A 27,860-nucleotide genomic window follows, 5' to 3' on the forward strand; every position below is an offset into this window, starting at 1 on the left:
CATCATGGGGACATCACGGGAACATGGGGAGATCATGGGGACACCAGGGTCTGCAGGTTCATCCCGTGGATCCTGGACACCATGGACAGGAACTGACCTGGGGACACCTTGGGGACACCTTGGGGACATCATGGGGACATCACGGGAACATGGGGAGATCATGGAGATCATGGGGAGATCATGGGGACACGGGGATGGGTCACACCAGGGTCTGCAGGTTCATCCCATGGATCCTGGACACCATGGACAGGAACTGACCCGGGGACACCTTGGGGACATCATGGAGATCATGGGGACATCATGGGGACACGGGGATGGGTCACACCAGGGTCTGCAGGTTCATCCCATGGATCCTGGACACCATGGACAGGAACTGACCTGGGGACACCTTGGGGACACCTTGGGGACATCATGGGGACATCATGGAGATCATGGGGAGATCATGGGGACACCTTGGAACAGGCTCAGGACATGGGGACACGGGGATGGGTCACACCAGGGTCTGCAGGTTCATCCCATGGATCCTGGACACCATGGACAGGAACTGACCTTGGGGACACCTTGGGGACACCTTGGGGACACCTTGGGGACATCATGGAGATCATGGGGAAATCATGGGGACAGGCTGGGAACAGGCTCAGGACATGGGGACACGGGGATGGGTCACACCAGGGTCTGCAGGTTCATCCCATGGATCCTGGACACCAACAGGGGACCTTGGGGACACCTTGGGGACACCTTGGGGACATCACGGGGACGCGGTGGTGGCACGGGGACGCTCTGGGGACGTGGTGGGCGCACGGAGCTGGGCCAGCACAGGGTGGGGACAAGGGACACGGTGATGGCACCTGGGGCACATTTGGGCCATCTCGGTGCCACCAGGGCCATCTTGGTGTCACCAGGGCCACCAGGGCCATCTTGGTGTCACCAAGGCCACCTTGGGGCCACCTTGGGGCCACCCCCGGGCGGTGACGGAGGGGACGCGGATTTGGGCTCAGAACCAATAAATTTGGGGCAAACGCGGCCTCGGGTCCGTCTCTGGTGTCCCCAACCCCCCCTCCCCTCCCCCCCCCCGCGATGTCCCCAAGGGTCCCCTGGGTGGGGGAGGGGCGGGCGTGGCCCCTCCCCCGCTCCCGGCGTCGATTTTGGGGCTTTTTCCCAGAATTTCGTTTATTGAGGCACTTGCGGAGCAGGGGGGGGAGGGGAGGGGAGCCCGGAGTGTTTGGCCACGCCCACCAAGGGGAGGAGCCAATGGGAGGAGGGCAGAGGGGGTGGGGCCAATCAGGGGCCGCGAATCCCGAGCGGGGTCAAGCAAAGGTCAGACAAGGTCAACCCAACCCAACCCAAAACCAACAAAACTCAACCCAACCAAACCCAACCCAACCCAACTCAAAGTCAACCAAGGTCAACCCAACCCAAGGTCAACCCAACCCAACCAAGGTCAACCAAACCCAACCCAAAGTCAACCAAGGTCAACCCAACTCAACCCAAGGTCAACCCAACCCAAGGTCAACCAAACCCAACCCAAGGTCAACCCAAAGTCAACCCAACTCAACCCAAGGTCAACCAAACTCAACCCAACTCAAAATCAACCGAACCCAACCCAAGGTCAACCCAACCCAACTCAACGTCAACTGATCCCGATTCAAGTCAAGGTCGACCAAATCCAACTCAAGGTCAGCCAAGGTCAACCCAACCCAACCCAACCAAAGCCAAACTCAAGATCAACTCAACTCAACCCTTGGTCAACCCAAGCAATGGTCAGCAAAACTCAACCCAACGACCGACGCGAGTCAAGGCCGGGCAATCGATGGTCAAAGTCAAGGCCAACCCAATGGTCAGCCCAATTAACCAATTAACCGTTAACGAAATCAAGGCCAACCCAGTGGTCAGCCCAATTAACCAATTAAACGTTAACGAAATCAAGGCCACCCCAATGGTCAGCCCAATTAACCAATTAAACGTTAACGAAATCAAGGCCAACCCAACGGTCGCCTCCATTGATGGTCAGCCCAGGTCAAGGCCACGCCCAGTCAAGGTCAACCAACCAATGGTCAAGACCAACCTAAAGTCAAGACCAACTCAAGCTCAAGACCAAACCCAGGGCCAAGATCAACCCAAGGTCAAGACCAGCCCAAAGTCAAGACCAACCCAAAGTCAAGACCAACTCATGGTCAAGATCGACCAACCCAAGGTCAAGACCAACCCATGGCCAAGACCAATCAATGGCCAAGGCCAGCCCAAAGTCAAGACCAACCCATGGCCAAAATTAACCTGAAGCCAAGACCAACCCAAGGCCAAGACCAACCCATGATTAAGATCAGGCCTAAGTTAAGACCCAACCATGGCCAAGACCAACAAACCCAGAGTCAAGGCCAACCCAAAGTCAGGACCAACCAATGGCCAAGACCAAACCAAAGTTGAGACCAACCCAAAGTCAAGACCAAGCCAAGGTCAAGACCAACCCAAAGTCAAGACTAACAAATGGTCAACAGCAACCCAAAGTCAAGACCAATCCATGGCCAAAGTCAACCTGAAGCCAAGACCAACCCAAGGTCAAGACCAAGTCATGATTAAGATCAGGCCCAAGTTAAGACCCAACCATGGCCAAGACCAACCCCAAGACCAACCTAAAGTCAAAACCAAGCCAAGGTCAAGACCAACAAAGTCAAGATCAACCCATGGTCAAGACCAACCCAAGGTCAAGACCAACCCAAAGTTGAGACCAACCCAAAAACCAACTCAGGGTAAAGACCAACCTAAAGTCAAGACCAACAAAGTCAAGCCCAACCCAAGGCCAAGACCAACCCAAAGTTGAGACCAACCCAAGGCCAAGCCCAACCAACCCAAGGCCCCCCAAGGCGTCACTGTCACCCACCCACCCCTCCCCCACCCTTCCCCTCCCCTCCCCCCAGAGCTCAGCGCACAAAGCCCCTCCCCCAACGCCCGGCCCCGCCCCCCACGTTTCAGCCCCGCCCCCCCCCAATGGGCACTGCTAGAAAAGTGTGGGGGAGGGGGCGTGGTCACATGGGGGCGGGGTCGGGGGGCGGGGCCGGGCGGTGCAGAGGGGTCTCCTTGTAGACGAACCAGGAGCCGCCGGCCCAGAGCAGGAGATTGAGGAACCCGAAGGCCTGGAAGAGACGCGGGGTGGGGGCGGGGCCAGGCTTACAAGCCCCGCCCCCATCTCCGTAAACCCCTCCCCCACCACCCGCTGTCTCCATCCAAGCCCCGCCCCCAACGCGGTCTGGGTGTGGCCCAAAATGACCGATTCCCCTCCCCCCATTGTGCCTCAGTTTTCCCCCTCCCTGTGCCTCAGTTTCCCCCATTGTTTCTCACCACAGACGCCCCGAGCCCTGCCCCCAGCCCCGCCCCCTCCATGCCTCAGTTTCCCCCATTGTTTCTCACCACGGACGCCCCCAGCCCCGCCCATAACCATGGCCCCGCCCCCTCCGTGCCTCAGTTTCCCCCATTGTTTCTCATCATGGATGCCACCAGCCCCACCCTTTGCCCCCGCCCCCTCCGTGCCTCAGTTTCCCCCATCGTTTCTCACCACAGACGCCCCCCAGCCCCGCCCCCCATGCCTCAGTTTCCCCCATTGTTTCTCACCACAAACACCCCAGCCCCGCCCTTGCCCGCCCCCTCCGTGCCTCAGTTTCCCCCCATTGTGCCTCAGTTTCCCCCATTGTTTCTCACCACAGACACCCCCAGCCCCGCCCCTTGCCCCGCCCCCTCCATGCCTCAGTTTCCCCCATTGTTTCTCACCACGGACGCCCCCAGCCCCGCCCCTGGCCCCACCCCCTCCATGCCTCATTTTCCCCCCATTTCTCACCACTGACACCCCCAGCCCCCCCATGACCATGGCCCCCGCCCCCTCCGTGCCTCAGTTTCCCCCATCATTTCTCACCACGGACGCCCCCCAGCCCCGCCCCTTGCCCCGCCCCCCTCCGTGCCTCAGTTTCCCCCATTGTTTCTCACCACAGACGCCCCCCAGCCCCCGCCCCTTGCCCCGCCCCCTCCGTTGCCTCAGTTTCCCCCATTGTTTCTCACCACGGATGCCCCCAGCCCCGCCCATAACCATGGCCCCGCCCCCTCCGTGCCTCAGTTTCCCCCATTGTTTCTCACCACGGACGCCCCCAGCCCCGCCCATGACCCCGCCCCCTCCGTGCCTCAGTTTCCCCCATTGTGCTTCAGTTTCCCCATTGTGCCTCAGTTTCCCCCCATTGTTTCTCACCACAAACACCCCCAGCCCCGCCCCCTCCGTGCCTCAGTTTCCCCCATTGTGCCTCAGTTTCCCCCATCGTTTCTCACCACAGACGCCCCCAGCCCCCCCCATGGGCGTGGCCGCGGGGGGGCGCAGCTGGCGGTGGGGGAGGGGCAGTGGGGGAGGGGCGCGGTCACGGCCCGCCCGGACGTGGCGCAGGCCCTGGGCCCAGGCCGAGGAGGCGCCGAGCCAGAGAGCGGCACCGAGGCACGAGAAGAGCAGGTCCTGGGCACGGAAACGGGGAGAAAAATCAGGAAAATGGGAAAAAACGGGAAAAAACCACAAAAAATGGCGAAAAAAACCCAAAAAAAAATCCGGGAAAAATGGGGGAAAAATGAAGGGAAAGAGGCGAAAATGGAGGAGGAGCAGGGGGAGGGGAAAATGGGGGAGGGGCACAGAAATTGAGGGGGAAAATGGGTAAGAAATGCCCCAAAAATGGTCTAAAAATGGGTAAGAAATGCCCCAAAAAAATGGTCAGAAAATGGATAAGAAATGAGCTAAAAATGGTCAGAAAATGACCCAAAAATGGGGGGAAAAAAATTAAAAATGAGAGAGAAAATGGCCCAAAAATGGAGAGAGAAAATGGCCCAAAAATGGAGAGAAAACAACTCAAAAATAAGAGAGAAAATGACCCAAAAATGGGAGAGAAAATGACCCAAAAATGGCGCAAAATGGCCAAAAAATGGAGAGAAAAAAATGGCACAAAAATTGATAGAAAAGAAGAAAAAATGGTGGGAAAATGACCCAAAATGAGAGAAAAAAATGGCACAGAAATAGAGAGAAAATGACCCAAAAAATGGTGGAAAAATGCAAAAAAAAACCCCAAAAAACAACTCAAAAATGAGAGAGAGAAAATGACCCAAAAATGGAGGAAAAATGACCCAAAATGGTGGGAAAACAACTCAAAAATGAGAGAGAAAATGACACAAAAATGGAGAGAAAATGGCCAAAAAACGGAGAGAAAATGACCCAAAAATGGAGAGGAAAACAACTCAAAAATAAGAGAGGAAATGACCCAAAAATTGAGAGAAAAGAAGAAAAAATGGTGGGGAAAATGACCCAAAAATGGGAGGAAAAAATGGAGAGAAAATGACCCAAAAAATGGTGGGAAAAATGCAAAAAAAACCCCCAAAAAACAACTCAAAAATAAGAGAGAAAATGACCCAAAAATGGAGGAAAAATGACCCAAAATGGCAGGAAAACAACTCAAAAATGAGAGAAAAAATGATCCAAAAATGGAGAGAAAATGACCCAAAAATGGAGAGAAAAAGAAGAAAAAATGGTGGGAAAATGACCCAGAAATGGGGAAAATGCTCTAAAAAATGAAGGAAAAAAGGAGGAAAAAAAGTGTGCAAAAATTGAGTGAAAATTGCCCAAAAAATGGCACAAAAATGGAGAAAAAATGCCCCAAAAAATGGTCTAAAAATGGGTAAGAAATGAGCGAAAAATGGCGGGAAAACAACTCAAAAATAAGAGAGAAAATGACCCAAAAATGAAGAGAAAATGGCCAAAAAATGGAGAAAAATTGGCCAAAAAATGGAGAAAAAATGGCACAAAATTGGTCAAAAATGACCCAAAAATAAAAGGAAAATGACGCAAAAATGGAGAAAAAATGGCCCAAAAACCGAGTGAAAATTGCATAAAAATGGATTAAAAATGGCTCAAAAATGGCAAAAAATGGCCCAAAAATAAAGAAAAAATGGCCCAAAAAAGGATTAAAAAAATGGCTCAAAAATTGCAAGAAATGGCTCAATAATGGAGAAAAATGACACAAAAATTGATTAAAAATGGCACAAAAAAGGGAGAAAAAAATGGATTAAAAATGGCACAAAAAATGGAGAGAAAATGGATTAAAAATGGAGAAAAAATGGAGGAAAAATGGCCCCAAAAATGGAGAAAATACTAAAAAAAAGGTGAAAAAACAGAGAGAAAATGGCCCAAAAGTGCCCCCAAAATGGCCTAAAAATGGAAAAGAAATGGCCCAAAAATGGCCCAAAAATAGCAGGAAAATGACCTAAAAATAGCACAAAAAATGATCCAAAAATGGACAAAAAATGATCTAAAAGTGCAGGAAAATGACCCAAAAATGGAGGGAAAAAAAAGGAAAAATGGGAAAAATATAAAAGGAGTGAAAGAGACAGAAAAAGTGAGAAAAAAGGAAAAAAATTGGGCTAAAAAGGTTAAAAATTCCTGTAGAGTTTTGAGAGGAAAATGGGAATTTTGGGGTGAAAAATGGGAATTTTGCAAGGAAAACATGAATTTTGGAGGGGAAATGGGAATTTTGAGGTGAAAAATGAGATTTTGGGGGAAAAAAAGAGAATTTTAAGGGGGAAAAGGGAAAGTTTGAGGGAAAAAATGGGAATTTTGAGGGAAAAAAATGGGAATTTTGAGGGGAAAAATGGGAATTTTGAGGGGAAAAATGGGAATTTTTGGGGTCAGGACTTACCTGGGGTCCTTCAGAGGCAGCAAAGGGAGAGAGAAGGGGCACAAAGGGTTAAACCCCCCAAAATCGACCAAAATTCCATCGGGAACCCCAAAATTTGCACCAAAATTTGGAAATTTGGGGAAAAATTCTCCTGAATTCCTAAAAATTCCATCAAAATCCCCCCCAAATTCCTAAAAATTCCATCAAAATTCTCACAAATTTAATTGAAAGTTCCTTCAAAAATTCCCCAAATTCCATCGAAATTTTGTCGAAATTCCGTCAAAATTCTCCAAAATTTCCTCAGAATTCCCCAAATTTCATAAAAATTCCTAAAAATTTAAAAAATACCAAAATAATTCCCCTAAATTCCATCAAAAATGATAAAAAAAATCCTGGTTAAAGTTCCTGAAATTCCATCAAAATTCCCCCCAAATTTCATCACAATTTTCCCAAATTTCAGCAAAAAGTCCCTCAGAAATTCCCTAAAAATCCCCAAATTCCCCACAATTTCATAAAAATCCCCGAATTTCATCGAAACCCCACCGAAATTTCCTCAGAATTGCCCAAATTCTGTCAAAATTCCCCTGAATTTTGTCTAAAATCCGCAGAATTCCATCAAAATTCCACCAAAATCCTCCCAAAATTCCATCAAAATTCCCCAAATTTCCTCAGAATTCCCCAAATTCCACCGAAATTCCCCAAAATTCCCTCACAATTTTGTCACGTTCCATTGGAATTCCCACTGGGGAGGCCCAAAAATTTCACCTGAACCGAGCTCCTAAATCCCACCTGAGCACACCTGGACAGGTGAGTTCCTAAATCCCACCTGAAACCACCTGAATTGAGTTCCTAAATCCCACCTGAGGTCACCTGAGCTCCCAAATCCCACCTGAGCACACCTGAATTGAGTTCCTAAATCCCACCTGGACACACCTGAGCTCCCAAATCCCACCTGAGCTCACGTGAATGGAGCTCCCAAATCCCACCTGAGGTCACCTGGGCCCATCTGTACAGGTAAGATCCTAAATCCCACCTGGACACACCTGAATTCAGTTCCCAAATCCCACCTGAGCCCACCTGTACAGGTAAGTTGAGCTCCTAAACCCCACCTGAACACACCTGAACACACCTGGGCACACCTGAGCTCACCTGAATTCAGTTCCTAAATCCCACCTGAGCTCACCTGAATTCAGTTCCTAAATCCCACCTGAGCTCACCTGGACACACCTGAGTTGAGCTCCTAAACCCCACCTGCACCCACCTGAGCACACCTGTACAGGTGAGATCCTAAACCCCACCTGAGCTCCCAAATCCCACCTGGACACACCTGGACTGAGCTCCTAGACCCCATTGGAGCCCACCTGGACGCACCTGAGCTCACCTGAATTCAGTTCCTAAACCCCACCTGAGCTCACCTGGACACACCTGAGCTCACCTGAACTGAGTTCCTAAATCCCACCTGAGATCGCAAATCCCATCTGAGCTCACCTGAGCACACCTGAGCTCCCAAATCCCACCTGGACACACCTGAACTGAGCTCCTAAATCCCACCTGGGCAGGTCAATCCCACCTGGGCACACCTGGGCCCACCTGTTCTGAGCTCCCAAACCCCACCTGTGCAGGTGAATGTCACTCACCAGGAGGGGCAGGCGGGACCCTGCACACCTGTACAGGTGCAGGTAGCCCAGGTACAGCCCCAGCGCCCCCAGGCTGTACAGGTAACACCCCAGAGCACACCTGAGCACACCTGGGCAGGTCAACCCCACCTGAGCACACCTTAAGTGAGCTCCCAAATCCCACCTGAACACACCCGGGCACACCTGAACCCACCTGGATTGAGTTCCTAAACCCCACCTGAGCTCACCTGAGCTCCCAAATCCCACCTGGACACACCTGAGCCCACCTGAGCCCACCTGAACTGAGCTCCCAAATCCCACCTGAGCTCACCTGGACAAACTTGAGCTCACCTGAGTTCCCAAACCCCACCTGAGCTCACCTGAACAGGTCAATCCCACCTGAATCCACCTGAATGGAGTTCCCAAATCCCCCTTGAACACACCTGAGCACATCTGTACAGGTGAGTTGAGTTCCTAAACCCCACCTGGTCACACCTGAGCCCACCTGTTCTGAGCTCCCAAACCCCATCAGACCCCACGTGAGCAGGTCAATCCCACCTAGACACACCTGTACAGGTAAGTTGAGTTCCTAAACCCCACCTGAGCTTGCCTGGGCACACCTGAATTGAGTCCCCAAATCCCACCTGAGCTCACCTGAGCCCACCTGTACAGGTGAGTTCCTAAATCCCACCTGAGCTCACCTGAACTGAGCTCCCAAACCCCACCTGGTCACACCTGTACAGGTGAACCCCACCTGGACACACCTGAATAGAGTTCCCAAATCCCACCTGGACACACCTGAATAGAGTTCCCAAATCCCACCTGGACACACCTGAACCCACCTGAGCCCACCTGTTCTGAGCTCCCAAACCCCACCTGAACACACCTGAACAGGTCAATCCCACCTGAGCTCACCTGGACACACCTGAATTGAGTTCCCAAATCCCACCTGAACACACCTGAGCACACCTGTACAGGTAAATTGAGTTCCATAACCCCACCTGAGCTCACCTGAGCAGGTAAGTCCCACCTGAACCCACCTGAATGGAGTCCCCAAATCCCACCTGGACGCACCTGAGCCCACCTGAGCCCACTGGTTCTGAGTTCCTAAACCCCACCTGAGCTCACCTGGGCTCACCTGAATTGAGTTCCCAAACCCCACCAGACCCCACCTGGGCACACCTGTGCAGGTGACTGTCACTCACCAGGAGGGGCAGGCGGGACCCCGCACACCTGTACAGGTGCAGGTAGCCCAGGTACAGCCCCAGCGCCCCCAGGCTGTAGAGGAAGGCGCCCACGGCCACGCCCACGAAGAACCTGGCGGCCGAGGAGAAATCCCCGACCAGGTGAACGTCCTGGGGCCAGGTGTGGTTGCACAGGTGAGTCAGGGAGGGCTGGAACACGGCCTGGTTCAACCTGGGGAGAGGAGGGGAACAGCTGGGCACAGCTGGGCACACCTGGGCACAGCTGGAATCACCTGGGGTCACCTGGGCACAGCTGGGCGCAGCTGGAGTCACCTGGAATCACCTGGGGGTCATCTGGACACACCTGGGGTCACCTGAGCACACCTGAGAGGGACCTGGGGTCACCTGGAACCGCCTGAGGGTCACCTGGGCACACCTGGAATCACCTGAGCACAGCTGAGAGGGACTTGGGGGTCACCTGAGAACACCTGAGAGGGACTTGGGGTCACCTGGACACACCTGGGCACAGCTGGAGTCACCTGGAATTGCCTGGGGGTCATCTGGACACACCTGGGGTCACCTGGGCACACCTGAGAGGGACCTGGGGTCACCTGGAATCACCTGGGGGTCACCTGAGAACACCTGGAATCACCTGGGGGTCACCTGAGAGGAATCTGGGGTCACCTGAGCACATTTGGGGTCACCTGAGGGGGATCTAAGGTCACCTGAGAACACCTGAGAAGGACCTGGGGTCACCTGAGCACACCTGGGATCACCTGAGGGTCACCTGAGCACACTTGGGGTCATCTGGACACACCTGGGGTCACCTGAGAAGGACCTGGGCACACCTGGAATCACCTGAGAGGGACCTGGGGTCACCTGAGAGTCACCTGGGCACATCTGGAATCACCTGGGGGTCACCTGAGAGGGACCTGGGGTCACCTGGGCACACCTGGAATCACCTGAGGGGGATCTAAGGTGACCTGAGCACACCTGGGGGTCACCTGAGAACACCTGAGAGGGTCCTGGGGTCACCTGAGCACAGCTGGAATCACCTGAGGGTCACCTGAGCACACCTGGGGTCACCTGGGGACACCTGGGAGGGACTGAGCACACCTGGGGTCACCTGGGACAACTTTGGAACGTTCTGCACCTTCCATTCCCCCCCCCCATCCAAGTGTCTCCCAGGTGTCCCAGGTGTGTCCCCAATGTCCCTCACCTGTCCCAGGTGTGTCCCCGCTCACCTGAAGGGGTACCCGTACGAGGCCGTCACGTTCATCACCTGTCCCAGGTGTGTCCCCAGGTGTCCCCAATGTCCCCAGGTGTGTCTCACCTGAAGGGGTACCCGTAGGTGGCCGTGACGTTGGTCGCCTGTCCCAGGTGTGTCCCCAATGTCCCCAGGTGTGTCCCTCACCTGTCCCAGGTGTGTCTCACCTGAAGGGGTATCCATACAAGGCCGTGACGTTGGTCGCCCGCGCCTCGGTGCCGTTGTCCCCACCTGCGCAGGTGACGCTGACGGTGACGGAGCCCTCGAAGCCGCCGCAGGTGGCGAAGGCGAAGATGGAGAAAAACTGGGGGGAAAAACGGGGATTTTGGGAAAAATGGGGAAAAATTGAAATGATGGATTTTGGGGGAAGGGAAGGAAAAAAAAACCATGGGGAAAATTGGGGGAATTGGGGGAAAATTTGGGAAAATTTTGGGAAAATTTGGAGGTTTTGAGGTCAAAATTTGGGGAAAAACGGTAAAAATTTGGGGGAAAAACTGGGATTTTGGAAGGGAAAATTTGGTTAAGATGGAAAAAGTTTGGGGAAATTTGGGATTTAGAGGCCAAGATTTTGATAAGAATGGGGAAATTTGGGGAAATTTTGGGGAAATTTAGGATTTTTTAGGTTAAATTTTTGTGAAAAATGGGAAAATTTGGGAAATTTGAGATTTTTGAGGCCAAGATTTGGATAAAAATGGGGAAATTTGGGAAAATTGGGAAAATTTTGGGATTTTTGAGATGAAAATTTGGGGAACATTTGGGATTTTTTGGATGGAAATTTGGTCAAAAATGGGGAAGTTTTGGGAAATTTTTTTGTGGGATTTTTGAGGGCAAAATTTGGTTAAAAAATGGGGAATTTGGGAAAATTTGGGGTTCTTGAGAACAAGATATGGGAAAAAATGGGAAAATTTGGAAAACTTGGAAAAATACGGAATTTTGGGGGGCAAAATTTGGTAAAAATGGGAAAACTCGGGGAAATTTGAAATTTTTAAGGGCAAAATTTGGTTAAAAAAGGGAAAATTCAGGAAAACTTGGGAAAATTTCGAATTTTTGGCTCTAAAATTTGGTAAAAAATGGGGAAAATGGGGAAAATGCAACAAAAATTGGGATAATAATAAAATACTCGGAATAATAACAATAATAATAATATAAAAATAATAAAAATAAAAAAATTAATAATAATATAATAAAAAGAATAGAAATAATTAAAATAAAATAAAAACAATAATATAATAGAAATAATAGAAATAATAAAAATAAAAATAATGATGTAATAAAAATAATAGAAATAATAATAAAAAAATAAAAATAAAAACAAAATAATAATAAAAACTAAAAAAAAATGCAGCCCCAAAATTCCCAAAAATCCCCAAAATTTTCATCCAATTCCCTCCCAGTCCCTTCCCAGTTCCCCCAGTTTGGCTCCCGGTCACTCCCAGTCCCTCCCAGTAACCCCAAACCCCTCCCAGTCACTCCCAGTTTGTCCCAGTTCCCCTCCCAGTTCCCCTCCCAGTCCATCCCAGTACAAACCAGTACAAACCAGTAGCCCCAAACCCCCCCCAGCTCCCCCCCCGATCTGCCCCAGTTCCCCCCAGTTCATCCCAGCACCCCCCGATCCCCTCCCCAGTCGCTCCCAGTTTGTCCCAGTTCCGTTCCCAGTCCCCTCCCAGTCCATCCCAGTATGAACCAGTACAAACCAGTAGCCCCAAACCCGCCCCAGTTCCCTCCCAGTTCCCTCCCAGTCGCTCCCAGTTTATCCCAGCACCCCCCGATCCCCTCCCAGTCGCTCCCAGTTCCGATCCCAGTCCCCTCCCAGTACAAACCAGTAGCCCCAAACCCGCCCCAGTTCCCTCCCAGTCGCTCCCAGTTCATCCCAGTACCCCCCGATCCCCTCCCAGTCGCTCCCAGTTTGTCCCAGTTCCGATCCCAGTCCCCTCCCAGTCCATCCCAGTCCATCCCAGTCCATCCCAGTCCAAACCAGTCCAAACCAGTATAAACCAGTCCATCCCAGTATCCCCCAGTCCCTCACCCACTGCAGGCCCCGGCTCAGCCCCAGCGGCTCCTTCAGCGCCCCCAGCGACACCCGCGGCGCCGCCATTGCTGCCGTGACGTCACGCGCCGCGCGACGGAAGTGACGTCACATCCCCCGCGCCGCGCAGCCTCGCGCCCCCTCCCCTTCAGCACCGCGGCCTCATTTGCATCCCGCGCGCTGATTGGCCCGCAGGGTTCAATCCTCTCCTTATATGGAAATCAGGCCGCGCCTTTTATCCGCCCCACATTGTTATTTGCATATCGCTCATTTGCATATCGCTCACTTGCGTAGCCCCGCCGCGCTTCCGCCATGTTAATTGCCATAACCGCCATGTTAATTTCCATAAATACACCCTTAATTTGCATAATTCCCCGCCCCCTCCCGGCTGGTTAATGAGCCCCCCCGCTGACAAACGCGCCTCATTTGCATAATTAATGATTTAATCGCGCTTTATTGGTTTGTACAGGCACGGCTCCCCCCAAACCCGCGGCTTATTTGCATAAACCCCGCTGGCCACGCCCCCTTCGACAGCCCCGGGGACGCAAAATGTCCCAAAACCACCAAAAATGTCCCCAGAAAAATCAAAAATGTCCCAAAAATGACCCCAAAAAATCCCCAAAACCACAAAAATGTCCCCAAAAATGTCCCCAGGGACCCCAAATGATCCCAGAGACCCCAAAAATGTCCCCAAAAATGTCCCTTCAAGGACCCAAAATGTCTGCAAAGAACCCAAAAATGTCCCTAAAATGTCCCCAAGGAACCCCAAAAAGTCCTCAAATACCCCAAAATGTCCCCAAATGATCCCAAAAATTCCCCAAGGGACCCTAAAAATGACCCCAAAAATCTCCCGAAAGTCACCTGGGACCCCCAAAATGTCCCTGAAGACCCCAAAAATGTCCCCAAAATGACCCCAGGGACCCCAAAATGTCCCCAAAGACCAAAAAATTGATCCCAGGACCCCAAAAATGCCCCCCAAAAAAGTCCCCAGGGGACCCAAAAAATCACCCCAGAAGTGTCCCCAGGTGTCCCCTCAGGTGTCCCAGATGTCCCCAGGTGTCCCCAGAGCTGTCCCAGGTGTCCCCAGAGCTGTCCCAGGTGTCCCCTCAGCTGTCCCCAGATGTCCCCTCCCAGGTGTCCCCTCAGAAGTCCCAGGTGTCCCCAGGTGTCCCCTCAGGTGTCCCCAGGTGTGTCCCCAGATGTCCCAGGTGTCCCCAGGTGTCCCCTCAGAAGTCCCAGATGTCCCCCCCCAGGTGTGTCCCCCCAGAAGTCCCAGATGTCCCCAGCTGTCCCCAGGTGTCCCCAGAGCTGTCCCAGGTGTCCCCTCAGGTGTCCCCAGCTGTCCCAGGTGTGTCCCCCCAGGTGTCCCCTCAGAAGTCCCAGGTGTCCCCTCCCAGGTGTCCCCAGATGTTCCCAGGTGTCCCAGCTGTCCCCAGGTGTGTCCCCTCAGGTGTCCCCCCCAGGTGTCCCCTCAGAAGTCCCAGATGTCCCCAGGTGTCCCCAGAGCTGTCCCAGGTGTGTCCCCAGCTGTCCCAGGTGTCCCCAGCTGTCCCAGGTGTCCCCAGGTGTGTCCCCTCCCAGGTGTCCCCTCAGAAGTCCCCAGATGTCCCCTCAGGTATCCTCAGCTGTCCCAGGTGTGTCCCCCCAGGTGTCCCCTCAGAAGTCCCAGATGTCCCCAGGTGTTCATCCCCAGGTATTCCCAGAGCTGTCCCAGGTGTCCCCCCAGGTGTGTCCCCTCCCAGGTGTCCCCAGCTGTCCCAGGTGTGTCCCCAGGTGTGTCCCCCCAGGTGTCCCCTCAGAAGTCCCAGGTGTCCCCAGAGCTGTCCCCAGGTGTCCCCAGGTGTGTCCCCTCCCAGGTGTCCCCTCAGAAGTCCCAGATGTCCCCCAGCCCCGCCCGTGTCCCCCCCGGGTCTCTCCGGCCGTGGCCGAAGGCGCTGAGGCGGCGCCGCTCCGAGCGCCCGGCCCGGCCCTGCAGCTCCACGGCCACCGGGGCGGCCACCGCCCGGACACTGGGGACACCAGGGCCACCAAACCTCTGAGGGACACCAGGGTCACCACCAGGGCCCTGCAGCTCCACGGCCACCGGGGCGGCCACCGGCCGGGCACCGGGGACACCAACGGGGACACTGGGGACACCACCATGGACACCAGGGACACCACCATGGACACCAGGGCCCTGCAGCTCCACGGCCACCGGGGCGGCCACCGGCCGGACACCAATGGGGACACCATGGACACCACCATGGACACCATGGACACCATGGCCACCATCATGGACACCAGGGCCCTGCAGCTCCACGGCCACCGGGGCGGCCACCGCCCGGACACCGGGGCCACCAGGGCCACCACCATGGACACCACCATGGACACCAGGGCCCTGCAGCTCCACGGCCACCGGGGCGGCCACCGGCCGGACACTGGGGACACCAATGGGGACACTGGGGACACCACCATGGCCACCAGGGCCCTGCAGCTCCACGGCCACCGGGGCGGCCACCGGCCGGACACTGGGGACACCAAAATGGCCACCATGGCCACCACCATGGCCACCATGGCCACCACCATGGCCACCAGGGCCCTGCAGCTCCACGGCCACCGGGGCGGCCACCGGCCGGACACTGGGGACACCAACGGGGACACCAGGGCCACCAGAACCTTGAGGAACACCAGGGCCACCACCATGGACACCACCATGGACACCAGGGCCATCAGGGCCACCAAACCTCTGAGGGACACCAGGGCCACCAACAGGGACAGCAGGGCCACCAGAACTCTGGGGGACACCGTGGTCACCACGCTCCCCCTCACCAGCCCTGAAGTGACCACTGACCCCTTGACCACTGCCCCTACAGCCACAACCCCCTTGAACACCACCCCAGTGACCACCACGTCCATCCTGGTGACCACCACGTCCATCCTGGTGACCACAACCCCCTTGACCACCACCCCACTGACCACCACGTCCATCCTGGTGACCACCAACCCATTGACCACAATCTTGGTGGCCACCAACCCCTTGACCACCATCCCAATGACCACCAACTCCATCCTGGTGACCACTGACCCCTTGACCACCACCCCTACAGCCACAACCCCCTTGACCACCACCCCACTGACCACCACCCCTTTGACCATCACCCTCCCATTGGCCACCACGTCCATCCTGGTGGCCACTGACCCCTTGACCACCACCCCACTGACCATCAACCCTTTGACCATCACCCTCCCAATGACCACCACCTCCATCCTGGTGACCACCAACTCCATCCTGGTGACCACTGACCCCTTGACCACCACCCCTGCAGCCACAACCCCCTTGCCCACATTCACCCCAGTGACCACCAACCCCATCCCGATGACCACCACGTCCATCCTGGTGGCCACTGACCCCTTGACCACCCTCCCAATGACCACTGACCCCTTGACCACCCTCCCAATGACCACTGACCCCTTGACCACCACCCCTACAGCCACAACTCCCTTGCCCACATCCACCCCAATGACCACCAACCCCATCCCGATGACCACCAACCCCATCCCGATGACCACCAACCCCACCCCAGTGACCACCAACCCCATCCCGGTGACCACCAACCCCATCCTGCTGACCACCACCCCCATCCTGGTGCCCACCACCCCCATCCCAATGACCACCACCCCCCTGCCCACCACCCCAGAGCCCCCCAGCTCCATCCTGATGACCCCAATGACCGCCACCACCCCCGTCCCCCCCATCTCTGGCCACCCTGACCCCTCTCTTGCCCAGCGCCAGCTTGGGCCTCCCCCTGTCGAGCGCGGCCAGGAGGACGCAGGCCATGCACAGCTCCCCGCTGGCCGCGGCGCCGCAGCGCCCGCACGCCCCCGGCGCCGCCCCCGCCCCCGGCGCCGCCCCCAGCGCCAGGCGCCGCCCCGAGTGCGCCAGCGCCGCCACCGCCGCCGGCCGCGCCGCCTCCAGGTCCTTCAGCAGCGCCCGCGGGTGCCCGCGGAACGCCAGCGGCGCGTGGCGGCACTCGGCGCTGGCGTAGGGCAGCCCCAGGAAGTGGGCGTAGAGCACGATCTCCTTCTGCGACGCGTGGCGCAGCGGCTTCAGCCGCGGCACCGTGGGCCAGGGGGTGGCCACGCTGGGGCTCCTGGAGGGGTTGGTGGGTTGCGTTGGGTTCTTGGTGGGTTGCGTTGGGTTCTTGTTGGGTTTCGTTGGGTTCTTGTTGGGTTTTGTTGGGTTCTTGTTGGGTTTTGTCAACTTGTCGTTGAGTTTCGTTGGGTTCTCGTTGGGTCTCGTTGGGTTCTTGTTGGGTTTCGTTGAGTCGTCGTTGAGTTTCGTTGGGTTGTCGTTGGGTTTCGTTGAGTTCTTCTTGGGTTCCGTTGGGTTCTCTTTGAGTTGGGTCGAGTTCTTGTTGGGTTTTAATGGGCTCTCGTTGGGTTCCATTGAGCTCTCATTGAGTTTCGTTGGGTCCTCGCTGAGTTTTATTGGGCTCCTGTTGGGTTTTGTTGAGTTCTCGTTGGGTTCCGTTGGGTTCTCGTTGGGTTTTGTTGGTTCCTCATTGGGCTTTGTTGAGTTCTCATTGGGTTCCGTTGGTTCCTCGTTGGGTTTTGTTTGGTTCTCGTTGGTGGCCCCTGAGCCCTCATTGGTGGCCACCGTCCTGTTGGTGGCCATGGTGGCCTCACTGGTGCTGTTGGTGGCCATGTTGACCTCGTTGGTGGCCACAGTGACCTCATTGGTGGCCAGGGTGGCCTCGTTGGTGACCTTGGTCGCCATGGTGGCCTCGTTGGTCTCCATGGTGACATTGGTGGCCCCACTGGTGATGTTGGTGACCTTGCTGGTGGCCATGGTCAGGTTGGTGGCCATGGTGGCCTCATTGGTCTCCATGGTGGCCCCGTTGGCGGCCATGTTGAGGTTGGTGGCCAGGGTGGCCTCGTTGGTCTCCATGGTGACGTTGGTGGCCCCGTTGGTGTCCATGGTGACGTTGGTGGCCCCGTTGGTGGCGGCCATGTTGAGGTTGGTGGCCATGTTGAGGTTGGTGGCCATGTTGAGGTTGGTGGCCAGGGTGGCCTCGTTGGTCTCCATGGTGGCCCCGTTGGTGGCCATGTTGAGGTTGGTGGCGGCCATGTTGAGGTTGGTGGCGGCCATGTTGAGGTTGGTGGCCAGGGTGGCCTCGTTGGTCTCCATGGTGACGTTGGTGGCCCCGTTGGCAGCCATGTTGAGGTTGGCGGCCATGTTGAGGTTGGTGGCCAGGGTGGCCTCGTTGGTCTCCATGGTGACATTGGTGGCCCCGTTGGCGGCCATGTTGAGGTTGGTGGTGGCCATGTTGAGGTTGGTGGCCAGGGTGGCCTCGTTGGTCTCCATGGTGGCCCCGTTGGTGGTGGCCATGTTGAGGTTGGTGGCCAGGGTGGCCTCGTTGGTCTCCATGGTGACGTTGGTGGCCCCGTTGGCGGCCATGTTGAGGTTGGTGGCGGCCATGTTGAGGTTGGTGGCCAGGGTGGCCCCGTTGGTCTCCATGGTGACGTTGGTGGCGGCCATGTTGAGGTTGGCGGCCATGTTGAGGTCGGTGGCTCTGCTGGTCTCCATGGTGACGTTGGTGGCCTCGTTGGTCTCCAGGGTGGCCCCGTTGGTCTCCATGGTGACGTTGGTGGCGGCCATGTTGAGGTTGGTGGCGGCCATGTTGAGGTTGGTGGCCAGGGTGGCCCCGTTGGTCTCCATGATGACGTTGGTGGCCCCATTGGCGGCCATGTTGAGGTTGGTGGCGGCCATGTTGAGGTTGGCGGCCATGTTGAGGTTGGTGGCCATGTTGAGGTTGGTGGCCAGGGTGGCCTCGTTGGCCGCGCGCCGCAGCCGCGCCACGTCCCCGCGCAGGAAATTCATCAGCACCGTCTCGGCCACGTCATCGGCGTTGTGGCCTGGGGATAGCAGGGACCGGGAGTGACCAACAGTGACCATGAGTGACCACTGGGGACCAGCAGTGACCAACAGTGACCGCTGGGGACCACCAGTGACCATCAGTGACCAACAGTGACCACTGGGGACCAGCAGTGACCAGCAGGGACCAGCAGTGACCACCAGTGGGCACGAGTGACCAGCAGTGACCATGAGCGACCACCAGTGACCACCAGTGACCACCAGTGACCACCAATGACCATGAGTGACCATGAGTGACCAGTGACCACCAGTCACTACCAGTGACCAGCAGTGACCTGCCCAGTACAAACCAGTGCCCTCCCAGTGCCCTCCCAGTACAAACCAGTATAATCCAGTGCTCATCAGTAGCGGCTCCCATCTCTATGGCCGCTCTGTCCAGCTCCTCCCAGTCTATCCCAGTCCACCCCAGTCCCCTCCCAGTCTATCCCAGTCCCCTCCCAGTCCATCCCAGTGACTCCAAACCCCCTCCCAGTATAACTCAATCCCTCCCAGTGCCCTCCCAGTATAAACCAGTCCATTGCAATGACTCCTAACTCCTTCCCAGTCCCTCCCAGTCCATCCCAGTGACTCTTAACCCCCTCCCAGTCCATCCCAGTATAATCCAGTCCCTCCCAACCCCCTCCCAGTCCATCCCAGTATAACCCAGTGACTCCCAATCCCCTCCCAGTGCCCTCCCAGTACAAACCAGTATAACCCAGTGCTCATCAGTAGCGGCTCCCATCTCTATGGCCGCTCTCTCCAGCCCCTCCCAGTCCATCCCAGTCCCCTCCCAGTCCATTCCAATGACTCTTAACCCCTTCCTAGTGACTCTCAGTCCCTCCCAGTGCTCTCCCAGTCCTTCCCAGTATAACCCAGTGCTCAACAGCAGCAGCTCCCATCTCTACGGCCGCTCTCTCCAGCCCCTCCCAGTGCCCTCCCAGTATAACCCAGTCCCTCCGAGTGACTCCAAACCCCCTCCCAGTCCCTCCCAGTATAACCCAGTCCCTCCCAGTCCCCTCCCAGTGACTCCTAGCCCCCTCCCAGTCCCTCCCAGTCCATCCCAGTATAACCCAGTCCCTCCCAATCCCCTCCCAGTCCCTCCCAACTCCCTCCCAGTCCATTCCAATGACTCTAAATCCCCTCCCAGTCCCTCCCAGTATAACCCAGTCCCTCCCAGTGACTCCAAACCCCCTCCCAGTCCATCCCAGTATAACCCAGTCCCTCCCAACTCCCTCCCAGTCCATCCCAGTCCATCCCAATGACTCTAAATCCCCTCCCAGTGCCTCCCAGTGCTCACCAGTGGCGATCCAGTCGGCTCCCATCTCCCGGGCGGCCCTGTCGAGCGCGTGTCTCCGGAACACCCCGCACACGGTGCAGCGGCTGCACCCGCCCAGTGCCCTCCCAGTACAAACCAGTGCCTCCCAATCTCCTCCCAGTACAAACCAGTGCCCTCCCAGTACAAACCAGTGCCCTCCCAGTGCCCTCCCACTATAACCCAGTCCCTCCCAGTGCCCTAACAGTACAAACCAGTGCATCTCCAGTGCTCTCTCAGTACAAACCAGTATAACCCAGTGCTCATCAGTAGCGGCTCCCATCTCTATGGCCAATCTCTCCAGCCCCTCCCAGTCCATCCCAGTCCATCCCAATGACTCTTAACGCCCTCCCAGTATATCCCAGTGCCTCCCAGTGCTCACCAGTGGCGATCCAGTCGGCTCCCATCTCCCGGGCGGCCCTGTCGAGCGCGTGTCTCCGGAACACCCCGCACACGGTGCAGCGGCTGCGCCCGCCCAGTGCCCTCCCAGTATAACCCAGTCCCTCCCAGTCCCTCCCAGTCCCTCCCAGTCCATTCCAATGACTCTAAATCCCCTCCCAGTATAAACCAGTACTCACCAGTGGCGATCCAGTCGGCTCCCATCTCCCGGGCGGCCCTGTCGAGCGCGTGTCTCCGGAACACCCCGCACACGGTGCAGCGGCTGCGCCCGCCCAGTGCCCTCCCAGTACAAACCAGTGCCCTCCCAGTACAAACCAGTGCCCTCCCAGTGCCTCCCAGTGCTCACCAGTGGCGATCCAGTCGGCGCCCATCTCCCGGGCCGCCCTCTCCAGCCCCTCCCAGTCCATCCCAGTATAACCCAGTCCCTCCCAATCCCCTCCCAGTATAAACCAGTGCTCACCAGTGGCGATCCAGTCGGCTCCCATCTCCCGGGCGGCCCTGTCGAGCGCGTGTCTCCGGAACACCCCGCACACGGTGCAGCGGCTGCGCCCGCCCAGGACGGGGCCCAGCTCGTCCACGCCCCACCCGAAGAGCTCCCGGTGGGAGACCAGCAGGAGGGGGAGGGGCAGCCCCCGCCCCCACGGCGCGGAGCACGCCCAGGGCGTGGTCCCGGTAGCCCTCGATGCCCTCGTCCACGCCCAGCAGCGCCAGGCGCAGCCCCAGGCGCCGCCGCAGGTTCAGCTGGGCCAGCAGGTGAGCCAGGACCGTGCTGTCCTTGCCCCCCGAGGCGGCCACGGCCACCGCGTCCCCCGCCCGGGGACACGGCCAGGAGCGCCGGGGGGGGAAATCATGGGGGTTTGGGGGCGAAATGCCCACATTTTCAGGGCCAATTCTGGAGTTTTGGGGCGAAATTCCCGAGTTTTGGGGTGAAATTCCTGGGTTTTGGGGAGAATTTCTTGGGTTTTGGGGCGAAACTCCCGAGTTTTCAGGGCTAAATTTGGAGTTTTGGGGCGAAATTCCTGGGTTTAGGGGTGAAATTCCCGAGTTTTGGGGTGAAATTCCTGGGGTTTGGGGAGAAATTCCCGGGGTTTGGGACGAAATTCCCACGTTTTGGGGTGAAATGCCCGGGGTTTGGGGTGAAATTCCTGGGGTTTGGGGTGAAATTCCCGAGTTTTGGGACGAAATTCCCGCGTTTTGGGGTGAAATTCCTGGGGTTTGGGGAGAAATTCCTGGGGTTTGGGGTGAAATTCCCAAGTTTAGGGGTGAAATTCCCGCATTTTGGGGTGAAATTCCTGGGTTTTGGGGAGAAATTCCCGGGTTTTGGGGAGAATTTCTTGGGTTTTGGGGCGAAACTCCCACGTTTTCAGGGCTAGTTGTGGAGTTTTGGGGTGAAATTCCCGAGTTTTGGGGTGAAATGCCCAGGGTTTGGGGCGAAACTCCCATGTTTACAGAGCTAGTTCTGGAGTTTTGGGACGAAATTCCCACATTTTGGGGTGAAATTTCTGGGTTTTGGGGTGAAATTTCTGGGTTTTGGGGTGAAATTCCCATGTTTACAGAGCTAATTCTGGAGTTTTGGGATGAAATTCCTGAGTTTTGGGGTGAAATTCCCGGGTTTTGGGGTGAAATTTCCGAGTTTTCGGGGCTAATTCTGGAGTTTTGGGGTGAAATTCCCAAGTTTTCGGGGCTAAATTTGGAGTTTTGGGACGAAATTTCCGTGTTTTGGGGTGAAATTACCAAATTTTGGGAGGGTGAAATTCCCGAGTTTTGGGGCGAAATTTCCGAGTTTTGGGGTGAAATTCCCGGGTTTTGGGCTGGAAGCCCAGAATTTTGGGGTGAAACCTCAGGGTTTGGAGGGTTTTGGGATGGAACCCCAGGGTTTTGGAGGTTTTGGGGTGGAACCCCAGGATTTTGGGGTGGAACCCTGGGATTTTGGGGCAGAACCTCAGAATTTTGGGGTGAAACCCCAGGATTTTGAGGTGAAACCCCAGAATTTTGAGACGGAACCTCGGATTTTTGGGGTGAAACCCCAGAATTTTGGGGTGGAACCCCAGAATTTTGAGCTGAAACCCCGGAATTTTGGGGTGGAAGCCCTGAATTTTGAAGCAGAACCTCAGAATTTTGAAGGGGAACTCCGAGATTTTGGAGGCCTTGGGGTGGAATCCCAGGTTTTTGGGGCGAAACCCCGGAATTTTGAGGCGAAACCCCGGAATTTTGAGGCAGAACCCCGGGATTTTGGGCTAAAACCTCGGGTTTTTGACACGGAACCCCGGGGTTTTTTGGGCTTTGGGGCAGAACCCCGGGATCTTGGGGTGAAACCCCGGAATTTTGGGGCGAAACCCCAGAATTTTGAGGCAGAACCTCAGGATTTTGAGGCGAAACCCCGGAATTTTGAGGCGGAACCTTGGATTTTTGGGGTGAAACCCCGGGATTTTGGGGCAAAACCCCGGGATTTTGGGCTAAAACATTGGGTTTTTGACATGGAACCCCGGGGTTTTTTGGGCTTTGAGGCAAAACCCCGGGATTTTGGGGCGAAAGGCCAGGATTTTGGGGCGAAACCCCAGATTTTTGGGGCGAAACCCCGTGATTTTGGGGCGGGATGCCCGGGCCCGGCTGCAGCAGCGCCTGCAGGGCCTCGGCCTCGAAGGCGCTGAGGAAGCAGCGGCGGCAGAAGGGCAGCAGCGAGCGCGAGCGCAGCAGCACCGAGGGCAGCGCGCAGCGGCTGCAGCGCGGCCGGGGCATGGCCTGCAAAGGGCAAAAAAACGGGGTTGGGGAGGGGAAAGAGAGAAAAGAACGAAATTCAGCAAATTTGGGGCGGAATGGTGGGAAAAAAGGGGGGAAATTGTGGGTAAGGGCGAATGAAAGCGGCTGAAAGTCGCTGGGAAACGGCAAAATCCCACCAGGGATCGACCAAAGTTACAACTGGGGAGCCCCAAATCCACCTGGGACCCACAAAATCCCACCTGGGACCCACAAAATCCCACCCAGGATCGGCCAAAAGCACCCGGGACCCACCTGGGAACCCCAAAATCTGCATGGGAACCCCCAAAATCCCACCTGGGAACCCCAAAATCTCACCTGGGACCCACCTGGAAACCCCAAAATCCACTTGGGAACCCCCAAAATCCCACCCGGGATTGACCAAAGTTTCACCTGGGGAGCTCAAATCCCACCTGGGAACCCCAAAATCTGCATGGGAACCCCCAAAATCTGCACGGGAACCCCCAAAATCTGCACGGGAACCCCCAAAATCCCACCTGGGATCGATCAAAAGCACCCGGGAGCCACCTGGTGAACCCCAAAATCTGCATGGGAACCCCCAAATCCCACCTGGGAACCCCCAAAATCCACTTGGGATCTCCAAAACCACCCAAAATCCACTCCAAAAACCCCAAAATTCCACCTGGATTCACCCAAAACCACCCAGAACCCACTTGGGAACCCCCAAATCCCACCTGGGATCACCCAAAATCCACTCAGAAACCCCCAAAATCCACCAGGGATTGACCAAAATCCACTCAGAAACCCCAAATTCCACCTGGGAACTCCCAAAATCCCACCTGGGATCACCAAAAAGCCACCCAAAATCCACTCAGAGAACCCCAAAATCCACTCAGAAAACCCCAAAATCCACCTGGGAACCCCTAAAATCCCACCTGGGATCGACTAAAGTTCCACCTGGGATTGCCCAAAAGCACCCGGGACCCACGTGGGAACCCCAAAATCTGCATGGGAACCCCCAAAATCCACTCAAAAACCCCAAAATCCACCTGAAATTTGCCCAAATCTACTCAGAATCACCCAATATCCACCTGGGATCTGCCAAAATCCACCTGGAAACCCAAATCCCACCTGAGAACCCCCCAAAATCCCACCTGGGAACTCCTAAACACACCCAAAATCCACTCAGAAAACCCCAAAATCCACCTGGGACCCACAAAATCCCACCCGGGATCGACCAAAAGCACCCGGGACCCACCTGGGAACCCCAAAATCTGCATGGGAACCCCCAAAATCCCACCTGGGAACCCCAAAATCTGCATGGGACCCCCAAAATCCCACCTGAGATCACCAAAAGTCCACTCAGAGAACCCCAAAATCCACTCAGGAAACCCCAAATCCACCTGGGAACCCCTAAAATCCCACCTGGAATTTGCCCAAATCTACTCAGGATCACCCCAAAATCCACTGGGGAACCCCAAAATCCACCTGGGATCACCCAAAATCCACCTGGGAAGCCCAAAAATCCCACCTGGGATCCCAAAATTCCACCTGGATTCACCCAAAACCACCCAGAACCCACCTGGGAACCCCAAAATCCCACCTGGGAACCCCCAAAATCCCACCTGAGATCACCAAAAGTCCACTCAGAGAACCCCAAAATCCACTCAGGAAACCCCAAATCCACCTGGGAACCCCTAAAATCCCACCTGGGAACCCCAAAATCCACTTGGAAACCCCCAAAATCCACCTGGGAACCCCCAAAATCCCACCTGGATTCACCCAAAACCACCCAAAATCCACTCAAAGAAGCCCAAAATCCCACCCGGAATCGACCAAAAGCACCCGGGACCCACCTGGGAACCCCAAAATCTGCATGGGAACCCCCAAAATCCCACCTGGGAACCCCAAAATCCCACCCGGGATTGACCAAAGTTACAACTGGGGAGCTCAAATCACAGCTGGGAACCCCAAAATCCCACCTGGAATCTCCTGAAATTCCCCCAAAAACACCCAAAATCCACTCGGGAGACCCCAAATCCCACCCGGGAACCCCAAAAATTCACTCAGCAAACCCCGATTCCCCCTCAGACCCCCAAAATCCCTCAGAAACCCCCAAAACCCCAAAATGGTCCCTCCCACACCCCCAAAATCCCCCCCCCCAAAACCCCACATGGATCCTCCCAGGACCTCCAAATCCCTCCAGGACCCCCCAAATCTCCCCAAATTCCCCCCAAATTCTCTCCAGATTCCCCAAAATTCCCCCAAAATAACCCAAAATCCCCCTAAATTCCACTAACCCCCCCCAGGACCCCCCAAATTCTTTCAGGACCCCCCAAAATCCCCCCCAAATGGTTGGAGACTCCCCCAAAATCCCCCTAAAACCCCTCGGGACCCCCCAGATCCCCCCAAAATTCCCCCAAACCCAACCAAAACCCCCCAAAATTCCCCCCAGGCCCCCAAACTCCCCCCCCGGACCTCCCAAATCCCTTCCAGTCACCCCCAAACCCCAACAGAGCCCCCCCAAATCTCCTCAGGAACCCCTAAACCCCCCCCAAATCCTCCCGGACCACCTCAGAACACCCCAAATTCCCCTGGAACTCCCCCTAATCCTTCCCAGGACTCCCCAAAATCCCCCCAGGACCCCCCAAATCCACCCCAAATTTCCTACAGATCCCCCAAATTTCCCTCGAACCCCCCAAAGACCCTCAGGACCCCCCCAAATCCCCCCCGGCCCCGCACGCAATGGTCCCTCCCAAACCCCCCAAAACCCTCACAGGAGCCCCCCAAACCCCGTCAGGACCCCCCAAACCCCTCCAGCCCTCCCCAGAACCCCCCAAATTCCCCTCGGAATCCCCTAAATCCCCTCAGGATCCCCCAGAGTCCTTCAGGAACCCCGAAAACCCCTCCGGACCCCCCAATTCCCCCCCCCCGTACCTGCAGTGGTCGCGCCCGCGCGGGGCCCCCTCAGGCCGCTCCTTTCCCGCCCTGCCTTGCGCGCGCTCAGGCCACGCCCACCTCGGCACGTCGCGGACCAATCAGCGCCGTTCCTTTCCCGCCTTACTCCCGCCTCGTCAAATCGAGCCAATCAGAGCGCCACTTCCGAGTTTAGTCACGCTACCGGAGCCAATCGGCGCGCCGGAAGTCCACCTATTATGCAGCCAATCAGAGCGCGAGGAGGGCGGGGTTTAAGGGGTTCTAGAGGCTCGGCCCACGGAGCCTTAAAGGGCCCGCGCTCATTTAAAAGGGGGCGGGGTTTAAAGGCGGGGCGGGGCTTATTAAACACAGAACTTGCCGGCGAATGGGAGGGGCTCGCAGGGAAGGGGCGTGGCCACCGCAGGGACCCCAAAAAGGGGAAGTTTTGGGCACGGGGGGGTCAGGAGTTTTAGGTGGGGTCACAGTGCCACCCAATCAGACGCTGAGGGCAGAAAGGGGGCGTGGCCTGAGTTGCCACACCAGGCCCCGCCCCTTTCCCCTCCCCCAGCGCCACCATGGCCCCCCCTGGGACCCTCGGCCTGGTCCTGCTGCTGCTCGGTGAGGCCCCTCCCCCACCCCGAGGGCCCCTCCCCCACCCTGTGACCCCCCACTGCCCCTCCCCCACCCCGAGGGACCCTCTCTGCCCCTCCCCCACACCCTGTGACCCCCCCTTTACCCCTCTCCCAAAAGCAGAAGTGACCGGGCCAGGGTGGGGGAGGGGAATGGCGGAGAAATGGGGGGGATTGGCCCCTCCCCCACCCTCTGGGGACCCCTCGAGCCCCTCCCCCACCCTCTGCGGACCCCTCGAGCCCCTCCCCCACCCTCTGCGGACCCCTCCCCCACCCCTTGGGGATGCCTGTGCCCCTCCCCCATCCCGTGGGACCCCTCTAAGCCCCTCCCCTACACTTTGAAGACCCCTCCCCCACCCGGAAGTTCCCACTGTGCCCCTCCCCCACCCTTTAGCCCCTCCCCACCTGCTTTTGCCCCTCCCACTCCCTTTAGCCCCTCCCATTTTTGCCACTCCCCCACTTTTAGCCCTGCCCCACCTTTAAGCCCCTCCCACATTCATTTCTACCCCTCCCCCACCCATTTTTCCCCCACCCCCTCCCATTTTTGCCCCTCCCCCACCATTTTAGCTCCTCCCACACCATTAAGCCCCTCCTCCAGCCATTTCTGCCCCTCCCATCCCTTTTGCTCCTCCCATTTCGCCCCTCCCCCACCCTTTGGCCCCTCCCCCTCCCGAATCTGTGGGTGTGGCCAAAGTGGGAGTGGCTCACAAGCCCCACCCCCTTCATTAATTCCCAGCCTCAGGATTGGCCGCGGCGGAGCGAGGTAAGGCCCATCCCCCACCCTGGGGTCATGGGAGGGGTCAAAGGTCACAGCGGGGGTCACGAGGCGTCCCCTCCCCCTCGCTTTTCCAGATTGTTCCGGGTGCCTCCTGGGCCCGGGACCAATCACAGCGCTCGTCGTTGGTGACATCATCATCACACTCCTGATTGCGGGCGGAGCCTATTGGCTGGCGTGGCGGGGCCACAGAGGTGGGCGGGGCCAAGGTGGAGGAGGTGTTTATGGGCGTGGCCAACGGGGAGGGAGCATTTGTGGGCGTGGCCAATCTGGAGAGGGCATTTAGGGGCGTGGCTAAAGAGGGAGGGACTGGATGTGGGCGTGGCTTAAAAGGAGGGAGAAATTGTGGGTGTGGCCAAAGGGGAGGAGCCATTTGTGGGTTACTGGGAGTGCACTGGGAACAGTGGGCGGGGTTTAAGGGGGTTACTGGGAGCACTGG

General features: G+C 56.5%; 2 protein-coding genes across 2 annotated transcripts; both read right to left on the reverse strand.

The window, feature by feature from the left end:
- Nucleotides 1-2,907: 2,907 nt before the first annotated feature.
- Nucleotides 2,908-12,911, reverse strand: LOC129134412 (synaptophysin-like protein 1). Its single transcript, XM_077192406.1, has 5 exons — nucleotides 12,780-12,911; nucleotides 10,921-11,057; nucleotides 9,508-9,718; nucleotides 4,309-4,486; nucleotides 2,908-3,244 (listed from the first exon to the last, which is right to left on the reverse strand). The coding sequence occupies exons 1-5, from the start codon at nucleotides 12,846-12,848 to the stop codon at nucleotides 3,024-3,026; spliced, it is 816 nt and encodes a 271-aa protein (XP_077048521.1). The 5' UTR covers nucleotides 12,849-12,911; the 3' UTR covers nucleotides 2,908-3,023.
- Nucleotides 12,912-14,643: 1,732 nt separating this feature from the next.
- Nucleotides 14,644-22,681, reverse strand: LOC143696305 (uncharacterized). Its single transcript, XM_077192407.1, is given in 6 exon segments — nucleotides 14,644-15,196; nucleotides 15,286-16,243; nucleotides 16,491-18,321; nucleotides 18,571-18,674; nucleotides 20,844-21,021; nucleotides 21,023-22,681. Coding segments are annotated over 6 exon segments (4,533 nt in total). The 5' UTR covers nucleotides 21,932-22,681.
- Nucleotides 22,682-27,860: the final 5,179 nt, after the last annotated feature.

Source organism: Agelaius phoeniceus, chromosome 33, assembly GCF_051311805.1.
Source record: "Agelaius phoeniceus isolate bAgePho1 chromosome 33, bAgePho1.hap1, whole genome shotgun sequence".
Lineage (NCBI taxonomy): Eukaryota > Metazoa > Chordata > Aves > Passeriformes > Icteridae > Agelaius > Agelaius phoeniceus.